Source organism: Mobula hypostoma, chromosome 7 (genome assembly GCF_963921235.1).
Source record: "Mobula hypostoma chromosome 7, sMobHyp1.1, whole genome shotgun sequence".
Lineage (NCBI taxonomy): Eukaryota > Metazoa > Chordata > Chondrichthyes > Myliobatiformes > Myliobatidae > Mobula > Mobula hypostoma.
Genome location: NC_086103.1, coordinates 17,707,464 through 17,720,817, shown reverse-complemented (window position 1 = coordinate 17,720,817; position 13,354 = coordinate 17,707,464). Strand labels below are relative to the sequence as shown.

Here is a 13,354-nt window from a genome sequence, read left to right as displayed (position 1 = left end):
GGGGAAGGTAGATGTGAGGGGGTGAGGGTGGGAAGGGGAGTGGGATGATGGGAGAGGTAGGGTGAGGGGGAGAGTGTGTGGGGAAGGTAGATGTGAGGGGGTGAGAATGGGAAGGGGAGTGGGTTGAAAATGGGTGGGGTGAGGGAGGAGAGTGTGTGGGAGTGTGGGGGAGATAGAGGTGAGGGCTTTAAGGATGGGAAGGGGAATGAGGTGAGGATGGGAGGGGTGGGGTGAGGGGGGTGTGTGTTGGGGAGGTACAAGTAAGAAGGGTTGAGGATAGGAAGGGGGTGAGGGTGGGAGGGGTGGGGTGAGGGGGAGTGTGTTTGGGAGGTACAAGTAAGAAGGGTTGAGGATAGGAAGGGGGTGAGGATGGGAGGGATGGGGTGAGGGGGGAGTGTGTTGGGGAGGCAGAGGTGAGAAGGGTTGAGGATGGGAGGGGTGGGGTGAGGGGGGAGTGTGTTGGGGAGGTAGAGGTGAGAAGGGTTGAGGATAGGAAGGGGGTGAGGAAGGGGGTGAGGATGGGAGGGGTGCGGTGAGGGGGGAGTGTGTTGGGGAGGTAGAAGTGAGAAGGGTTGAGGATGGGAGGGGAGGGGGAGAGTAAGTGTCAGGGAGTGAGGGAAGTGGGGGGATGAGGGGATGGAGGGAAGGGTGGGAGGGGGATGGGGGGGCATGTTTGGGCAAGTAGAGGAGAGGAGAACGGAGGGGGAGTAGAGGGAGAACCGGGTCAGTTATTGATCCCACCAGTTTCATCACAACCCGTGCATCTCACATGCACATTGTCATTGTACAGTCACAGGCACATTCGAACTGTTGAGGGGACCCTGTCTCCATCACCCACGAACACAGGAAAACGTGAACAGGAGCAGGAGGAGTCATTCAGCCCCTCAACCCTGCCTCACCACTCAATTTACTCTGAACTCCTCTTCTGCACCAGTTCCCCATTGCCCTCCATCCTCGAACTTTCAAGTATTTATCTCCAATTTAAGTATATTGAGTTCAGCTCCATGAATTAAATGATTTCGAGTCATTCTAACATTCCACGCTATAAGAGGACAGATTAATCAACCCTTCATTAAAACCATAACACTACAAGACATAGGAGCAGAATTAGGCTATTCAGCCCATCTATTCTGCTCTACCATTGCATCATGGCTGATATATTATTGCTCTCAACCCCATTCTCCTGCCTTCTCCCCATAACCTTTTACACCCTGATCAATCAAGTACCTATTAGCATTCGTAAATATACCTAATAACTTGGCCTCCACAACGGTTTATGCCAACAAATTCCACAGATTCATCACCCTCTGGCTAAGTAAGATTTCCTTCATCTCTGTTCTAAATGGATGTGCCTCAATTCTCATGCTTTTCCCTCTGGTCCTAGACTCCCCCACCATAGGAAACTTCCTCTCCACACCTACTCTATCTAGACCTTTCAATATTCAATGAGATCCCCCATCATTCTTCTAAACTCCAGAGAGTACAGGCCCAGAGCCGTCAATCCCGATGTTGGGGGAGTCCAGAACCAGAGGCCACAGTTTAAGAATAAGGGGTAGACAATTTAGAACGGAGTTGAGGAAAAACTTTTTCACACAGAGGGTTCTGGTTCTGTGGAATGCTCTGCCTCAGAAGGCAGTGGAGGCCAATTCTCTGGATTCTCTCAAAAAAGAGTTAGGTAGAGCTCTTAAAGACAGCGGAGTGAAGGGATATGGGGAGAAGGCAGGAAAAGGGTACTGATTGTGGATGATCAGCCATGATCATAGTGGATGGTGGTGCTGGCGCTGGCTGGAAGGGCTGAATGGCCTACTCTTGCACCTATTGTCTAATCACTCGTCATACATTAATCCATTCATTCCTGAATCATTTTCGTTAAACTCCTTTGAATCCTATCAATGTCAGCACATCCTTTCTTAGATAACATATGAAAGATTTCATTTATCATCAAAGAATATATAAATTATACAACCTTGAGATAAGAAGCCCAAAGCTACTCACAATGCTTCAAGTGAGGCCTCACCGGTGCCTTATAAAGCCTCAGCATTACATCCTTGCTTTACTCTAGTCCTCTTGAAATTAATGCTAATATTACATTTGTCTTCCCCACCATAGACTCAACCATTAAGTTAACCTTTAGGGAATCCTATACGAGGACTCCCAAGTCCCTTTGCACCTTGGAGTTTTGAATTCTCCTCCCATTTAGAAAATGTTTTAGTTCCCTTCTGTTGGTTTTAAAAAGCTTCCCAATACTCTACATTCCCAATTATTTTTGCAATATTATATGCCCTCACTTTTGCTTTTATGCTGTCTTTGACTTCACTTGTCAGCCATGGTCATCTCATCCTCCCTTCAGAATACTTGTTTATCTTTGGGAAGCATCTATCCTGTGCCTTCCAAATTTCCCCTAAACACCACTTACCACATACTCAACTGGATGGGCATACAAGGCGATTACTCCAATTGGTGCCGTCCATTCATGGTGCTTCTTGTGAATATGTTTATAAAGTGTTGGATGATGGAATAACCTGGAGAGAATTAATACAGAAGCCAATCAGCCAAACAATAAAGGTGGCACCTTACCAACTCTCTATCTGCACACGTCACTAAATCCACTTTTCCCGGGTCCATGGTACACCCATCAGCCAATAACCCGGGTGAAACATTAATTCTCTTCTTGACCCGCAGTGTACTTTGTAATTGAATGTTGACACACATGAATTGGGGGATTGAGAATTGGTTATAAGACAGAAGCAGAGATTAGGCATAAACCAGTCTTTGACTAGTGGGATCATGCAGGCATTGGGACAGCCATTCACAATCAGAATACCGATATGGCCAAGGGGCCAAGTGGAGAATTTCTAAAAAATTGAAGGTTATGTGGGAGGAAAGGGCCAGATTGATCTTAGAGTCAGTTAAAAACTATAAAGAACTGAGGAGCCTTTTCCCACACCCATTTCCTGTATAGTTTCGGATGAAACAGGCAAGTGGGTCAGTGAAGGGACCTCCAGAGGTCAGACCCTTACAACTGTTGCAATATCACATTCAGCAGCTCAAGAGGCATGAACAGGCAGGGAGTGGAGGGACACGCATCACAAGCAGGCAGATAGGATCCACACAGACACAGTGGCCTGAAGGATCTGTTCCTGTGTTGAGGGATAGAGGCGTAGAGGTGTTGTTGAACAGGAAGTAACATGCATCAGACAGTGGGGGGGGGGGTGGCTGGGGTAAGGAGTAGATCGGTGCTTGTGAGTTAGGATAAGGTGACGGTTCTCACTCACCTGTGGGAATAATAGAAGATCATCTCCTCAAGCAGGCCGAGGAAGCAGAGCTCAAACAGCACCCAGTGGAAGGTGGGCAGCTCAGGCCCACACGGGTTACCCCTCCACTTCATGATGGGGTACAGCAGCAGAAGCATGGGTAAGGACAGGAAAACCTGGTTGAACACCACCGTCCGAATGGCCAGCAGTAGCTTTGCCGACTCCACCTGTGAAAGAAATAGCAAGTTCGTGAATGGCAGACACAAATGGGATCTTGCTGCCTCTGCTTCTCCCCTCTTTTCCTCCAGAGTTGACGGTTTATTATTGTCACATATGCTAAGATGCAGTGAAAAGCTTGTCTTGCATATAGTTACCATCACTAGAGAGAAGATTCTTGGGAAACTGAAAGGACTGAAGCTCTGAACCAGATGGTGTACACCCCAGGATTCCGAAAGTAGTGGCTAAAGAGATTGCGGAGGCATTCCTAATGATCTTTCAAGAATCACACAAAAGATGCGGAAGGAACTCAGCAGGCCAGGCAGCATTTATAGAAAAAGTACAGTTCATATTTTGGACCATAAGGCACAGGAGCAGAATCCGGCCATCTGGCCCATTGAGTCTGCTCTGCCATTCAATCATGGCTGACTCTTTTTTTTTTCTCCTCCTCAACTCCAATTCCCGGCCTTCTACCCATAACCTCTGATGCCAAGTCCAATCAAGAACCTATCAATCTCTGCCTTAAATGCACCCAGCGACTTGGCCTCTACAGCTACACGTGGCAAGAAATTCAACAAATTCACCACCCTTTGGCTAAAAAAATTTCTCCACGTCTCTGTTTTGAAAGGGTGCCCCTCTATCCTGAGGCTGTGCCCTCTTGTCCTAGACTCCCCCACCATGGGAAACATCCTTTCTACATCTACTCTGTCTAGTCCTTTCAACATTTGAAAAGTTTCAATGAAATCCACCCCCTCCCCATCCTTCTGAATTCCAGCGAGTACAGACCCAGAGCCAGGAAACATTCCTCGTATGATAACCCTTTCATTCCTGAAATCGTCTTTGCGAACCTCCTCTGGACCCTCTCCAATCCAGCACATCTTTTCTGCGATGAGGGGCCCAAAACTGTTCACAATACTCAAGGTGAGGCCTCACCAGTGCTTTATAAAGCCTCAGCATCACATCCTTGCTCTTGTATTCTGAACCCCCTGAAATAAATGCTCACATGGCATTTGCCTTCCTCACCACCAACTCAAACTGCAAGTTAACCTTTAGGGGGTTCTGCACAAGGACTCCCAAGTCCCTTTGCATCCCAGATTATTGGATTTTCTCCCCAGTTAGAAAATAGTCCACACATTTATTTCAACTACCAAAGTGCATGACCATGCATCTTCCAACATTATATTTCATTCGCCACTTTCTTGCTCATTCTCCTAATCTGTCTAAGTCCTTCTGCATCCTACCCATTTCCTCAACACGACCTGCCCCTCCACCAATCCTCGTATCATCTGCAAACTTGGCAACAAAGCCATCTATTCCATCATGTAAGTCATTTATATACAGCATAAAAAGAAGTGGTCCCAACACCGACCCCTGCGGAACTCCACTAGTCACTGGCAGCCAACCAGACAAGGATCCTTTTACGCAACACACATAAAAGTTGCTGGTGAACACAGTAGGCCAGGCAGCATCTCTAGGAAGAGGTGCAGTCGACGCTTCAGGCCGAGACCCTTCGTCAGGACTAACTGAAGGAAGAGTGAGTAAGGGATTTGAAAGTTGGAGGGGAAGGGGGAGATCCAAAATGATAGGAGAAGACAGGAGGGAGAGGGATGGAGCCAAGAGCTGGACAGGTGATAGGCAAAAGGGATAGAGAGGATCATGGGACAGGAGGTCCGGGAAGAAAGACAAGGGGGGGGGGGACCCAGAGGATGGGCAAGGGGTATATTCAGAGGGACAGAGGGAGAGAAAGGAGAGTGAGAGAAAGAATGTGTGTATAAAGATAAGTAACAGATGGGGTACAAGGGGGAGGTGGGGCCTTAGCGGAAGTTAGAGAAGTTGATGTTCATGCCATCAGGTTGGAGGCTACCTAGACGGAATATAAGGTGTTGTTCCTCCAACCTGAGTGTGTCTTCATCTTTACAGTAGAGGAGGTCGTGGATAGACATGTCAGAATGGGAATGGGATGTGGAATTAAAATGTGTGGCCACTGGGAGATCCTGCTTTCCCTGGCGGACAGAACGTAGATGTTCAGCAAAGCGGTCTCCCAGTCTGCGTCGGGTCTCGCCAATATATAAAAGGCCACATCGGGAGCACCGGACGCAGTATATCACCCCAGCCGACTCACAGGTGAAGTGTTGCCTCACCTGGAGGGACTGTTTGGGGCCCTGAATGGTGGTAAGGGAGGAAGTGTAAGGGCATGTGTAGCACTTGTTCCGCTTACACAGATAAGTGCCAGGAGGGAGATCAGTGGGGAGGGATGGGGGGGACGAATGGACAAGGGAGTTGCGTAGGGAGCAATCCCTGCGGAATGCAGGGGGGTGGGGAGGGAAAGATGTGCTTAGTGGTGGGATCCCGTTGGAGGTGGCGGAAGTTACGGAGAATAATATGTTGGACCCGAGGCTGGTGGGGTGGTAGGTGAGGACCAGGGGAACCCAATTCCTAGTGGGGTGGCGGGAGGATGGAGTGAGAGCAGATGTACATGAAATGGGGGAGATGCATTTAAGAGCAGAGTTGATAGTGGAGGAAGGGAAGCCCCTTTCTTTAAAAAAGGAAGACATCTCCCTCGTCCTAGAATGAAAAGCCTCATCCTGAGAGCAGATGCGGTGGAGACGGAGGAATTGCGAGAAGGGGATGGCGTTTTTGCAAGAGACAGGGTGAGAAGAGGAATAGTCCAGATAGCTGTGAGTAGGCAGTAGGCTTATAGTAGACATCAGTGGATAAGCTGTCTCCAAAGACAGAGACAGAAAGATCTAGAAAGGGGAGGGAGGTGTCGGAAATGGACCAGGTAAACTTGAGGGCAGGGTGAAAGTTGGAGGCAAAGTTAATAAAGTCAACGAGCTCTGCATGCGTGCAGGAAGCAGCGCCAATGCAGTCGTCCATGTAGCGAAGGAAAAGTTGGGGACAGATACCAGCATAGGCACGGAACATAGATTGTTCCACAAAGCCAACAAAAAGGCAGGCATAGCTAGGACCCATACGGGTGCCCATAGCTACACCTTTAGTTTGGAGGAAGTGGGAGGAGCCAAAGGAGAAATTATTAAGAGTAAGGACTAATTCCGCTAGATGGAGCAGAGTGGTGGTAGAGGGGAACTGATTAGGTCTGGAATCCAAAAAGAAGCGTAGAGCTTTGAGACCTTCCTGATGGGGGATGGAAGTATATAGGGACTGGACATCCATGGTGAAAATAAAGCGGTGGGGGCCAGGGAACTTAAAGTCATCGAAAAGTTTAAGCGTGAGAAGTGTCACGAACGTAGGTCGGAAGGGATTGAACAAGGGGGGATAAAACCGTGTCGAGGTTTGCAGAAACGAGTTCGGTGGGGCAGGAGCAAGCTGAGACAATAGGTCGGCCAGGACAAGCAGGTTTGTGGATCTTGGGTAGGAGGTAGAAACGGGAAGTGCGAGGTGTGGGAACTATAAGGTTGGTAGCAGTGGAATTCCTGTCGTTTAAAGATCTTTTTATTCCCACTCACTGCCTCCTACCAATTAGCCAACGCTCTAACCATGTTAGTACCTTTCCTGTAATACCATGGGTTCTTAGGTTGGTAAGCAGCCTCATATGTGGCACCCTGTCAAAGGCCTTCTGAAAATCCAAATACACAACATCGACTGAATCCTCTTTATCGATCCTACTTGTAATCCCCTCTAATTATTCCAACAGGTTTGTCAGGCAGGACTTTCCCTGAAGGAAACCATGCGGACTTTGTACTATCTTGTCCTGTGTCACCAAGTCTCCATCACCTCATCCTTAACAATTGACTCTAACATCTTCCCAACCACCGAGGTCAGGCTATCTGATCTATAATTTCCTTTCTGCTGCCTTCCTCCTTTCTTAGAGTGAAGTGATATTTGCAATGTTCCAGTCGTCTGGCACTATGCCAGAGTCCAAAGATTTTTAAAAGATCATTTCTAATGCCACGACAATCTCTAACGTTATCTCTTTCAGAGCCCTCGGGTGCAATTCATCTGGTCCAGGTGACTTATATAACTTTAGGTCTTTTAGCTTTTGAGTACTTTCTCTCTTGTAATAGTAACTACACCCACTTCTCTTCCTTCACACACTACAACATCAGACATACTGCTCGTGTCTTCCACAGTGAAGACTGACGCAAAATACTCACTTAGTTCATCAGCCATCTCCTTTTCTCTCGTTATTATTTCTCCTGCCGCATTTTCTAGCGATCCTATATCCACTCTCATTTCTCTTTTATTTTCTCATACTTGAAAGAACTTTTACTATCCACTTTGATATTATTCACTAGCTTGCTTTCATATTTCATCTTTTCCCTTCTAATTATTTTTTTTAGTTGCTTTCTGTGGGTTTTTATAAACTTCCCAATCCTCTATCTTCCCACTAATTTTGCTTTGCTGTATGCCCATTCTTTAACTTTTGCAATAGTTTTGACTTCCCTAGTCAGCCATGGTTGCCCTATTTTACCATTTGAGTATTTCTTCATTTTTGGAATACACATGTCCTGCACCTTCCTCATTTTTCCCAGGAACACACGTCATTGCTGCTCTGGTGATGTCCCTGCCAGTAGCTCCTTCCAATTTACTTTGGCCAACTCCTCTCTCATACCACTGTAATTTTCCTTACTCTACTGAAATACTGCTACAACAAACTTTACTTTCTCCCTATCAAACTTCAAGTTGAACCCAATCATATTGAGATCACTGGTTCCTAAGGATTCTTTCACCTTAAGCTCCCTAATTGCCTCCGGTTCATTACATCACACCCAATCCAGTATAGCTGATCCCCCAGTAGGCTCAACAACAAACTGCTCTAAAAAGTCATCTCTTAGGCATTCAACAAGCTTACTCTCTTGAGATCCATTACCAACCTGATTTTCCCAATCAACTTGCATGTTAAAATCTCCCATGACTACCATAATATTGCCCTTCTTACTCGCCTTTTCTATTTCCTGTTGTAACCTGTGGTCTACCTCCCAGCCACTGCTGGGAGGCCTGTATATAACTGCCATCAATGTCCTTTCACCCTTGCAGTTTTCTTATCTCAACCCACAAGGATTCAACATCATCTGATCCTATGTCACATCGTTCTACTGATCTGATGCCATTCTTTACCAGCAGAGCCACACCAGCCCCTCTCCCTACCTTCCTATTCCTCCGATATAACGTGTAACCTTGGGCATTCAGCTCCCAACTACAACCATCCTTCAGCCACGTTTCAGTGATGGCCACAACATCGTACCTGGCAATCTGTAATAGTGCAATAAGATCATCCACCTTATTTCATATACTACACACATTTAGATACAACACCTTGAGTACCGTTATTGCTGTCCTTCCTGTTTCTGCATCCCTAATGTTTTGATACTGAGCCTGTTGGCTGCAATGAAGTCCCATCACTTGCCTGCCTTTCCTGAGAGTCTATCTGCATGCTACCTTTACTTTTTTCCATCCACCCTACCCTGAGTCCCTTCACTCCAGTTTCCACCCCCATGCCATACTAGTTTATATTACCCTTCCCAACAGTTCGAACAAAGCTGCCTGCGAGAATATTGATCCCCCTCGGGGACCAATTTTGGGCCAAGACACTTCAGTAGAACTGGAGGAAAATAAAAGATGAGGAATAGATTTAAAAGGTGGTAGGAGGGGGGGGAGGGAGAAACACAAGGTGATTGTAAAAGGCGAAATCAGGAGTGGGAAGGGTGAAGAAACATAGAAAATAGCCTGCACCGCCATTCAGTATGATCATGGCTGATCAACCAACTCAGAACCCTGTACCAGCCTTCTCTCCATACCCCCTGATCCCTTTAGCCACAAGGGCCATATCTAACTCCCTCTTAAATATAGCCAATGAACTGGCCTCAAATACTTCCTGTGGCAGAGAGTTCCACAGATTCACCACTCTCTGTGTGAAGAAGCTTTTCCTAATCTCGGTTGTAAAAGGCTTCCCCTTTATCCTCAAACTGTGACCCCTCGTTCTGGACTTCCCCAACTTCAGGAACAGGGAAGAACTGGGAAGTTGATTGATGAAAGAGATACAGGGCTGGAGAAGGGGGAATCTAATAGGAGAGGATAGAAGGAAGAAAGAAAAGGGGGGGGGGGTGGAGAGGAGCACCAGAGGGCAGACAAGGAGAAAAAATGAACAAGGGAAAGGGGATGGGAAATGATGAAGTGGTGGGGGGGGGGGGTTTACAAGTAGAGGATGGGTGTAACATGAACGTAAGGAAGGAGAAGCTAATGATTGGGTACAAATGCAGACAGAGCAAAGAGTTTAATTGTACCACAGAGGCAAAATTCAAACAGGCGAAAAACGCAGGACTGAAGGTACTATATTTAAACGCAGGACTGAAGGTACTATATTTAAACGCACGTAGCGTTCAGAATAAGGTGGACAAACAAATGGCACAATTAGAGTTTGGTCGGTGTGACATTGTGGGCATCACTGAGTCGTGGAAGCTGGAGAAGGCATGAAATGAGGTTAATAACACATTGTAATGGGGAGTTCAATATGCAAGGGGATTGAGAAAATCAGGTTGGTGTTGGATCGCAAGAGAGGGAATTTGTTGAATGCCTATGAGATGACTTTTTAGAGCAGCTTGTGCTTGAGCCTACTCAGGGAAAGACCATCTTAGATCGGGTGTTGTGTAATAACCTAGACCTTATTAGAGAGTTTCACAAAAAGTAACCCTCAGGAGGCAGTGATCATAATATGATTGAATTCATACTGCAATTTGAGAGGGAGAAGCATAAGTCACATGTATCAGAATTACAACGGAATAAAGGGAATTACAAAGGCATGAGAGAGGTGCTTGCCCAGATGGATTGGAGGAGGATACTGGTGGGGATGACGGCAGAGCAGAGATGGCTGAAGTTTATGGGATAGTTCAGAAGGCACAAGATAGATATATCCTGCAGAGTTCTCAAATGGCAGGAGTAGGCAACCGTGGCTGACAAAGGAAGTTCAGGATTGCATAAAAGTCAAGAAAGGACACATAAGGTAGCAAAAGTGAGTGGAAAGTTGGATGATTGGGAAGTTTCAAATCCAACAAAAGGCAACTAAAAAAGCTATAAGAATGGAAAAGATGAAATATGAGGGCAGACTAGCAATAATATAAAGTAGGATAGCAAAAGTTTTTTCAGTTATATAAAGAGCAAAAGAGAGGTGAGAGTTGATATTGAACCACTGGAAGTTGAATCTGGTGAGGCAGTAATGGGGGACAAAGTAATGGCAAATGAACTTAACGTATACTTTGCATCTGCCTCCACTGTGGAAGACACTAGCAGTGTGTCAGTGGACTGTGAGTGTCAGGGAGCAGGAGTGAGTGCTATTGCTCCTACAAAGGAAATGTGCTAGGCAAACTCAAAGGTCTTAAGTGGATAAGTCACCTGGACCAGATGGACAACCTCCCAGAGCCCTGAGGTTGCTGAAGAGATAACAGATGCATTGGTCATGATCTTTCAAGACTCACTTGATTCTGGCATGGTCACAGGGGACTAGAAGATTGCAAATATCACTCCACTCTTTAAGAAGGGAGAAAGACAAAAGAAGGGAGAAAGACAAAAGAAGGGAACGCCTCAGTGGTTGGGAAAGTGTTGGAGTCTGTTATTAAGGATGAGGTTTCGGAGTACTTGGAGACTAATGATAAAATAAGTCAAAGTCAGCATGGTTTCTGTAAAGGGAAATATTGTTACAAATTGTTACAGTTCTTCGAGGAAGTAACAAGCAGAGTGGACACAGGAGAAGCAGTGGATGTCCTTTACTTGGGTTTTCAGAAGGCGTTTTATAAGGTGCCACACGAGGCTGCTTAACAAGATAAAGTCCAATGGTGTTCAAGGAAAGATACTGACATGGGTAGAAGAATGGCTGGCAGGCAGGAGGCAGCGAGTGGGAATAAAAGGGGTCTTTTCTGGTTGGCTGCCGGTGACTAGTGGTGTTCCCCAGGGGGTAGTATTGGGACCGCTACTTTTCGTGTTGTCTGTCAATGAATTAGATAATGGAATTGATGGCATTGTTTCAAAGTTTGTGGATGATACAAAGGTAAGTAGAGAGGTAGGTGGTGCTGAGGAAGCAATGCGATTGCAGCAGGACTTAAACAAATTGGAAGAATGGGCAAAAAAGTGGCAGATAGAATATAGTTTTGGGAAGTGTACGAGAATACATTTTGGTAAAAGGAACAATAGTATGTTCTATTATCTCTCAGGAGTGAAAATTCAAAATCAGAAGTCAGAGCAACTTAGAAATCCTCGTGCAGGACTCCCAGAAGGTTAATTTACAGGTTGAGTCTGTGATAAAGAAGGCAAATGCAATGTTGGCATTTATTTCAAGGGGAATAGAATATATAAAAGCAAGGAGATTATGCTGAGCCATTATAAGACACTAGTCAGACCACACTAGGAGTATTGTCAACAGCTTTGGGCCGTATATATCAGAAAGGACATGTTGTCATTGGAGAGAGTCTCGTCAAGCTTCACGGGGATGACTCTGGGAATGAATATGTTAACATATGAACTGCATTTGACAGCTTTGGGCCTGTATTGTAAGAACGCAGGGGGTGGTGCATATCATTGAAACCTACCGAAAATCGAAAGGACTGGATTGGGTGGATGTGGCGAGGATGTTTCCTATGGTGGGGGTATCCAGAATTAAGAGGGGACAGCCTCAAAATCGAGAGGCGACCCTTTAGAACTAGGGTAAGGAGGAATTTTTTTTAGCCAAAGAGTAGTAAATCTATGCAATGCTCTGCCACAGATGTGGATGAGTTTATTTAAGATGGATGTTTATCATTTCCTGATCAGTCAGGACTTCAAAGGATATGGTGTGAAGGCAGGTGTATGGGGCTGTGGGATCCAGGATCAGCCATGAATGAATGGTGGAGCAGACTCGATGGGCTGAATGGCCTAATTCTGCTCCCATGTCTTTGGTCTTATGGTATTACAGGGAAGTTCTAGCATGGATAAAGCAGTGGTTGATTGGCAGAAGGCAAAGAGTGGAAATAAAGGGAGCCTCTTCTGGTTGGCTGCCTGAGTAGTGGTGTTCCACAGGGTCTGTTGGGACCAATCCTTTTTATGTTATATATCAGTGATTTGGACAGTGGAATTGATGGCTTTGTCGCAAAGTTTGCAGATGATATGAAGAAAGATGGAGGGGCAGGTAGTTTTGACAAGTAGAGAGGCTACAGAAATATTTTGACAGATTAGGAAAATGGGCAAAAAAATGGCATATGGAATACAGTTGGGAAGTGTATTGTCATGCACTTTGGTAGAAGAAATGAAAGGGTTGACTATTTTCTAAATTGAGAGAAAAATACAAAATCAGAGGTGCAAAGGGACTTGGGAGTCCTTGTGCAGGATTCCCTAAAGGTTAATTTGCAGGTTGAGTCTGTGTTGAGGAAGGCAGATGCAATGTTAGCATTCAATTCAAGAGGACTAGAATATAAAAGCAAGGATGTAATGTTGAGACTTTATAAAGCACAGGGCTAGTGAGACCTCACTTGGAGTATTGTGAACAGGTTTGGAAAACATCTTAGAAAACATGTGCTATCATTGGAGAGGGTTCAAAGGAAGATCACAAAAATTATTCCAAAATTTAATGGCTTGTCATCTGAAGAGGGTTTGATGGCTCTGGGCTTCTAGGGCGGGAGAGACCAAGACCAGAGGACACAGCCTCAGAATAGAGAGGTGTCCTTTTAGAACAGAGATGAGGAGGGATTTCTTTAGCCAGAGAGTGGTGAATCTGTAGAATTCTTTGCCAGAGACAGCTTTGCAGGCATCTGTAAGTGTATTTAAGGCAGAGGTTGATAGATTCTTGATTGGTCATGGCATGATGGGATATGAGGAAAAGGCAGGCAATTGGGGCTGTGAGGAAAATTGGATCAGCCATGATGAAATGGCAGAGCAGATGTGATGGTCCAAATGGCTGA

The 13,354-nt window shown here is 45.8% G+C and overlaps 1 protein-coding gene across 8 annotated transcripts in view; it reads right to left on the bottom strand.

Annotated features, from left to right (window-relative positions):
- Window positions 1-13,354, bottom strand: part of faxdc2 (fatty acid hydroxylase domain containing 2) — a 104,279-nt gene that overhangs the window by 29,690 nt on the left and 61,235 nt on the right. For all 8 annotated transcript variants that reach the window (XM_063053111.1, XM_063053106.1, XM_063053109.1 and 5 more), the window contains 2 exons: window positions 3,276-3,481; window positions 2,417-2,522 (listed from right to left, as the gene is read on the bottom strand). In XM_063053111.1, the coding sequence (XP_062909181.1) occupies window positions 2,417-2,522; window positions 3,276-3,481 (312 nt within the window). The remainder of the gene's footprint in view (window positions 1-2,416; window positions 2,523-3,275; window positions 3,482-13,354) is intronic.